The sequence below is a fragment of the Lupinus angustifolius genome, unplaced genomic scaffold (assembly GCF_001865875.1).
Source record: "Lupinus angustifolius cultivar Tanjil unplaced genomic scaffold, LupAngTanjil_v1.0 Scaffold_62_9, whole genome shotgun sequence".
In the NCBI taxonomy this organism is placed as follows: Eukaryota; Viridiplantae; Streptophyta; class Magnoliopsida; order Fabales; family Fabaceae; genus Lupinus; species Lupinus angustifolius.
In genome coordinates this window covers 116,105-124,199 of record NW_017723053.1, presented here as the reverse complement: position 1 = coordinate 124,199, position 8,095 = coordinate 116,105, and the positions used below count along the sequence as shown (strand labels likewise).

At 28.1% G+C, this 8,095-nt stretch overlaps 1 protein-coding gene across 1 annotated transcript; it reads right to left on the bottom strand.

Annotated features, from left to right (window-relative positions):
* Positions 1-2,119: 2,119 nt before the first annotated feature.
* Positions 2,120-6,761, bottom strand: LOC109339241 (probable purple acid phosphatase 20). Its single transcript, XM_019576654.1, has 5 exons — positions 6,525-6,761; positions 4,555-4,843; positions 3,228-3,802; positions 2,451-2,539; positions 2,120-2,324 (listed from the first exon to the last, which is right to left on the bottom strand). Exons 1-5 carry the CDS (start codon positions 6,663-6,665, stop codon positions 2,141-2,143), a joined length of 1,278 nt encoding a protein of 425 aa, XP_019432199.1. The 5' UTR covers positions 6,666-6,761; the 3' UTR covers positions 2,120-2,140.
* Between the last annotated feature and the right edge of the window lie 1,334 nt (positions 6,762-8,095).

Genomic DNA, 8,095 nt, shown 5'->3' with positions numbered 1-8,095 from the left:
ATACATAAAAAATATATGTTCTACATACATTCGTGATCCCATTTCTAAGGGCATTCATCAATTGAAGAATAGTTTTAAGAGCACTATTGTTGGACTCGATTGAAAATAATCAAAATTGAAGCTAAAGAAATTCAAGAAAATAGAGAACATACAGTTTGTGATCGAGACGACATAGTCTCCTACCTTAGCTGAACCGGGGATCAGTTTGAAAATTACCATCATTTGAAGACTTCGAACAGGGTCAACCACTCTAACACTCGTCCATAAATATTTGCTTTCAAATGCATATATTTTTAACAAATACGTACTAATGCAATGGTCATACGAATTTATCATATCACAAATACGTACTAATGCAATGGTCATACCCAAATAAAATTTATCTATGCATTAATATAAGATGTTTGATTAAAAAAATATGGAGGATGATGCAAATATAAAACCTAAAATGATATGGATCTTTGTAAAAAAATTCATGACACAAGGCTTCTTTGTAATTCTCAAATACTAAGGAGATATCCAGAGTCACCCCATTTGAGACTGGACATCATGGAATTAGTTTTTTTTTAATAACTTTCAATATGTCAATAACTCGAGGAAGGTAATTTTTCAACCGTTTTCCTTAACATTCAATTATTAAAGAAAATAATACATTCTTTCACATCACTCATGAACGATTAGAGAATACAAAGTGTGTTCCTAACTTAAAGTATAAAAAATCAAAAATTATATAAAAAAATGTTAGAGTAAAGAAAACTACAATATGAATTAGCACAAATAGAAACCATTATGGAAATATATTCGCCTTAATCATAAGCATGTTCTTATCACAATCTAGAAAATGCACTTGATAATTGAATCTCATGCTAGAAAACTATTTAAAATAGGATAAAGAAGAAAAGTGGACATGAAAAACACATATTTTTAACCTTATATATCCTCTTCTTTAAAAGCCTTAACCAGACCATAATACAAGTTTAAAAAGACCTTGTCGATAACTTATTTACCAAAGATTCACACCAGAGTATAAAAATGTTGACTCCAATAAAGTAATAATTTTTTAATAAAAAGTATTTCATCTTAATGTATTGGATTCAAATTCCATTCTCTTTCATCATTACTCTCACCACTATCAATATCAATCAAAATCCAAATACAAGTTTACTTCTCTGTTCATCATAAACACACCAACTCATCTACACAAGCTCCAACACAAATTAAATTCTATCATCGTCTTCATATCACCACTCATAGCCAAAAGACTTGTCAAGTTTGCATGATCGTTGTTTTTGAATTTCTTTTTAAAGATTTGTGCATACAAGAAGGAACACTAAAGCAAAGGAAAAGTATATGTTTTCAAACTAGAGCAGTTTTTTGAGATGTTTAATGCTCAAATACCTTCTAGTCCAAGTCAACCAAGAGCAATTTAAACAGAAGGGTGACTCCAAATATCTGACACTAAGGTAGTTTTAGATCGATCACATATTGAAAAATTATAAAAAACCCAAAACTAGAGAAATAGTGAGGTTTCTCTTCTTTTACTATGTTATGTAATTTGTTCTCTTCACATTATATCTTTCGAGCCTTACTTTTGTATCTTTGATATTTAATTTATAAAATTTATTTTCTGATAAAAGTAGTTATTGATTTGGAAACAAAATTTTGGTAACTAAACCAAAATCGATATATATTATTATTTTCTTAGAAATGATCAACAATAATAAAAGAAAATAACACGCTTAACTACCATCTTGCCTATATATATACACACAACTGGGCAATTAGGAACATTATTCTCATAAATAATAGACTTTAAGTAGTTTTTAAGGAGAGATTTTTGAACCAGACGAAGTCACTAACAACCGTTTCATCATTATCATTCTTATGCTAATTCCAAAGGGCTTGTATTACATTAAACATCTCTAATATCTCATATCCAAAGTTAGCCTCCCTGAATAATGATATCTCTAGTTTAGGATCTATGTACTTGTTAGTGAATATGTCTAATTGACAAATCTCTCCTTTGACCCTGCTTGTAAATAATATTTATGAAAATGATATTCCTTCCTTCTTATTTATTTATATATATATATATATATGCAATTGGACAGCTAAGAACATTATTTTCATAAATAATATATCAGACTTTACAAGTAGTTTTAAAGGAGAGATTTGTCAACCAAACAGAGTCACTAACAATTGCTTCATCATTATCATTCTTATGCCAATTCCAAAGTGCATGTGTTGCATTAAATATCTCTAGCATCCCATGTCCAAAGTTAGCATCCCTCAATATTGATATCTCAGGTTTGGGCTCTATGTACCTGTAGGCACGTACCGTAGAAAATGGTTTGATATCATGAAGAACTTAACTAGCTTAGTTTTTGTAAGTTTCAGTCATAAAAAATAAGAATACTAAAAAAAACAATTCAAATTAAAATGTTAATTACTTGGTGGCGAGGCCTTCGATATTACCCCCATCTCCAATATTGATATATATAGGACCACACTTATCACCTTTATCTTTGTAAACCCGAGTCTGTAAATTGAGAAAACAAAACATTTATGATCAACTTAAATTTTAAAACTCAAAACAGGATTTTGTGACCATAATGAAATAAAAGCATGATATATATGTGAAATTCTTTAAACTGTCTTTAAACAGGATTTTGTGTTTGAACTCTTCTGACAAGAATAATGAAATAATGAAGTCTTTTAAAAAAAAACATAAGCTATGATTTGATAAATTAACAAAAAATAACTTCTGTTTTATAAGTCGCGAACATTGAAGTACATTACATCTATCAAATAGTAATCAATTTTTTTTATCAAATAACTTCAATTCAACAACTATTTTATTAGTCACAAGCTTCTAATTGCTCACTACTCAGCTTGCACTTAGCTTTTCAGCTAATTTTGTCAATACCATTCGTTTAATATTATAGCTGAGGTGGTAGAAGCATCATGAAAATGAGAAATTATAGTTTGATTCAATTATATTTAATTTTTTCTTCTTTCAAAATTATACTCACCACTCCGCTTTGTATAATTTTTAAAGTAGAATTTCAAGTGATTAAATAAAACTCAATCTAGTATAATATTTCCCCATAAAAATGAAGTATATAACAATTTTTTTTCCTTTTAAAAGATATAAGAATTTCATAATATATATTGTTGATAAAGTGAATTCTTGTAACAATAAAAATATAGTTTTAGAAAGTACTTACAAAACGTTCATAGGCATGAACATGTCCTTCAAAAATAACATCTACACGAGCTTGATATAGCAAATCTTCCATGCTAGCCTTCATGTCAACCGATTCAAATTCACCCTGATGATGAGTGTTGGAATTATACCAAGGGGCATGAACCAGTACCACAAGCCAAGGAGTGTTTTTCCTATTCACCTTCTTCAAGTCCCCTTCAAGCCATTTATACTGCTTAGAGTTTCTGTCAAAGTCAGTGTAAGATCCTAACATAATGACATGAACACCAGCCACATCAAAAGAGTAGTAGAGGTTAGAGTCTGATCCACTCTCTTCATATGGCATTTTCCATCTTGCATTGTAAGCTGTAAATGGCTCACTGTGAAGCAATGGAATTTTCTCAACTTCATGGTTGCCTTGTGTCACCATCCAAGGTCTTTGGCTTGCTAATGGATCAACCAAACGACCAAATGAGTCCCATAGATTTTGAAAAAAGTAGGCATAGGCTAAGTCCCCTGGTAATAGCATCATGTCGTAGTTTGACTTGTTTATATGATCCAAAGTGGATTTAGTCCATTCTGTCTGTCCAAGATCTCCTGCATAGTACATAATATCAATCTTATAACTTTTTTTAAGAATAAATATTAGAATTTAGTTCCACTAATCATATGTAAATAAATGGTCCAAAATTGTGTGTCATGATATGTCTAAATGTATGTACTACTTTTTTTCAAAACAAGGATCACATGTCACAAAAAAATTATATTTTTGTATTCCTGACTAATCAAATTTCAAGAAGTAATATAAAAAAATTGAGTTTATATTTTTATAACTTCCTTTTTTAATTAAGTACCAGTTTTTAATTGATGAGTACATAAATGAATATGTGGTCTTAATTCTTTTTTGCATTTGGCAGTGTTAATATAAAATCTACTTATGAAGTACATTTTTATTCTCTAGATAACCATTGTTTATTATTTATTAATTTTCTAATTGGTTAATTAAATGTATAGGCAGAAAATCGAGAATGTCAATTACCTCATCTTAAACATATGTATCCAAGAAATTCTATCATTTGAACATCTAAAATAATACTAGGCAACCACACACTTAGTATCATTGGAATGCCAACTTTGGGGTGTTATGGAATGATGACCATAAATTGGAATAAGTAGAAAAAAATAGAAGGGTAAATTTGACATTAAAGAGAAAACATAAAATAATGGTGCATTACAAAGAAAACATAAAACTAAACGTTGCATAAAAAAAAACTCATCCACTTTACAATTTCTTAAAAAAATGGTGAAATGGAATACTAGTATTACTAGTTAATTTTTTGAGTACTTACCAGAAACTGCAAACTTGATAGGGAATTGAGAGGGTGCAGTCTTCAAAGAGTATCCTTTGGGAGAATTACCCAAACGATAGTAGTACACTATATTGGGTTTGAGAGGACCAATTACTACATTGTGAATTTCTCCAGATTTATAGAGAAGATATCTATATGAATTTGTTACTCCAGTGGCAGTGTTGCTGTTAGCCGAAGGAGTTAGACCATATTGAACTGTTGCAGGGGTTGAGCTTTCTGTGATCCATGATATCCCCATCTTGTCTTGACCCACTTGATATATACGTACCTGAAAGGTCCACCCACATCCACATTAGTTTTTATTTTTTTGATTTAATAACATTTTTTATTGTGCGGAGGACACATAGGTATAATCAAATATATATTCTCACCTTATGAATAAGTAATTAATAATTTTCAGATTGTATATTTATCACTCCAAACAAGTGTCACTATAAGGAATCGAACCATTAACATTTAATCTAATATGATATTTGAGGATCTAGTAGATGGATCAAAGGGCTTTGTATCTTTGTCCAACTAAAGCTGAATTTAAGTTCCATCATTAGGTTGTGAGAAATGACAATTGTCATAATTAACAATGTAATATGTGTCAAAACTTGTCTCGTTAATATTTCCTTAGTAAAGGATGAAAAACATAGTACAAAACGAAGCAAACACATTAAATTGTATGGAAGTCATTCTAGTTCGTTATAAGAAAAATGAGATGTTGCTTAAATATATAAAAGAGAAATGTGAATTCATAATAAAGTTCTAAGTGTAAATTTATAAATTATTAATATTTATAATTAATCAATTAAGAGAAAAATATATTGCTGTCATTAAAGTTTAACTTAATTACATTTAACAGTGTATTGTTTAACCTCCATTTGACAAAGTAGAATTAGAGTGAAGAGAAAAGTTCAAGAGAGATTGAAGTGAAAAAAAAACTTAATCTCTTCGGTTGTGAGGAGAAGAAGAGATGGTGGAATAAAATTCTTATAGTACCAATCATAAATTCTTTAGTTTGATGAGAAATTGTGAAGGGATAATGATTTTGTATAAAATGTAAAAAAATATAGTTATATTTTATTTTCTTGACATGTTGATTTGAAGTATAGTAAGTAGTAACTCATTCGGATATAAAAAAAATATTTTAAAATTTTCTTTTAAATTATAATAAATATATATAATAAATTTTAAAATTTATAACATTATTTTTAATTAATAATAAAACAATATTTTTTTTCCTTTTTATTTTATTTTAGGGATATTCTTATCCAAGGGGAATATTTCTTTCTCTTGTCATTTTCTGCCCTATCATATAAAAGAGTTAGAGAAAAATATATATTTTTCTCTTCTTATTTTTACATGTGACTAAATAAAACATAAAAGATTTTTGGGAGCAATAGTTGAGTCACAAACCTTGCAAAAATTAATTTATTATCCAAAATGGTGATGAAATATACTTAATAGTACCAAAAACATAAAACAAATAAAAGATGTATATAATTAGTGGTGATTTATGTATTTGTAAAAAAAACAGAGAGATTGTCCATGGAGTTTTATGGTGTGAATATAATTTATTCTTCATTGAAATATTTAACCATTATCAGAATAAAATCCTCCAAATTGATTTGCGTAGTTTCATGGTGTAAAAGTAATTTATTCTCCATTTAAATATTTCATAATTATCAGAACAGATCAGAATCCTCCAAATTTTACCGACATAAACAGTGGTTTCCCCTCAACATTAACTATTATTAATTGGTTTTCTCCGCAGGATTTAATGATGATGACTGAGATAGTTAATTATAAGAACCCAGAAAACCATACATCTATATCATCAATATAGTGATTATCTTTTCCAATTCACTAATAATAAGCAAATGCATGTAATTTATGTATCAATTATTCATACGCAAAGAAATGTAAAACTTTAAATTACATTCTATAAAAGTGGCTAGTACCTGTTGTGGGGATGAGTCATCTTCGGAATGTAGGGTGAAGATGGTTTTACGAGGAGGTGGTCGAGTGTAGGAATAAACAACATCAAATTCAATGAACCCAGAAATTAGAAAGACCAAGGAAATGAGGCCTCGAATACCCATGGTTTTGAACTTTGGCGTTGGTGTATATTAATTACAATAGTATTGTAAAGATAGGCTTCTAAAATACACTGGATTGTTCAAGTTGAAGGAGGAAGAAGAAAAAAAACGGATGGCAAAGTCTCAGTGATCAAACACTGAGTAAGATTGATATTTCATATGTTATGGGTTTCTCCTATATATAGGGAGTGTCTTTTCGTAAAAGATGCAGCAGGGTTATTCTTTTTATGACAAATCCAAATGTGATAAGACTTCTTGCTAAAAAAACATGATTTCGGAAATAAATTTTTATATACAAAGGAAAATAATTTGATAAGACTTTATCTTAAAAAAAAACAAATGAAATAGTAGATGATATATTATTGTATATAAATCACTAATTCATAATCTATAGATATTATATTCTTTATATTAGTTACATTGTAGATCTAAATATAAGACTTTATTACAAGGCAATAATTTTATTTTATTTATTTAATTTAATTTAATTCATATCAATTTTGGCATGATTTAGTTATAACTAAAACATTCATGTTTTTTTTACTACCAAGTGTTATCTTTCCAGGAAGGAATCGAACGTTGATCTTAGGGATATAGTGAAACTTTACACTACTATGTAACTAAAACATTCATGTGATTTCAGAAATAAAATTATTCAAATCATTTATATAGGAAAAAGAAGCATATAATTAAAAAATTGAAAATATTTTATTTACAAGTCAAACCATTTACTATCTTGCTAACTTAATTATCTGCATTTTTAATGAAAAATGCATGTGAGAAAAAGAATGTAGGCATGAGTTTTAAACATATTCATCCTTCATCATTTATATTTAATTATTATTAAATTTTCAAACAAAATAATCCAAATAAAAAATGTATAATATTTATACTATATATAAAAGCAAAATATGGTATAACTTCCACCATGGTGTAATTTTCACTTCCTATTTTATCCTTCACGTTATTTAATTTTTACAAAAAAAATCATATAATCCTAATTAACCACTACCAACGTATTATATTAATCACACCCCTCACCTTAAACTAAACATTATCATAAACACAAAAAAATTATAATATAAAATACACCGAATACAACAAATATATTTTAATTATAAAAAATGAAACATATAAAAATTAAATACGTAGTACCATGTAATATTAACCAACGCCAGTACACAATAATAATGATTATGTATAAATATTTATATAATCATTACATCTTTCAATTTAATGGGGTAGGGAGTAATCATGCAAAGATTCTAAAATCATATTTCTAATGAGCATTTAATGAATGGTTTGAAATTGTTGAGAATCATTTAATCACCTACTTAATAGTGACTATGAAACTAATTTTCAGTTAACAGCGATTGTAAGACTTATCATAAGGGAGATTGAAAATTATTTTTAAATCAGATATCCATATTAGT

What these genes read in the sequence shown, in the direction of transcription:
- LOC109339241 (XM_019576654.1), bottom strand. Translation starts at nt 6,665, where the DNA reads ATGGGTATTCGAGGCCTCATTTCCTTGGTCTTTCTAATTTCTGGGTTC. An exon ending in ATGACTCATCCCCACAACAG is followed by an intron (nt 4,844 to 6,524) that starts GTACTAGCCACT and finishes TGGACCTTTCAG; the next exon opens with GTACGTATATATCAAGTGGG. An exon ending in ATCGAAGGCCTCGCCACCAA is followed by an intron (nt 2,325 to 2,450) that starts GTAATTAACATT and finishes ACGTGCCTACAG; the next exon opens with GTACATAGAGCCCAAACCTG.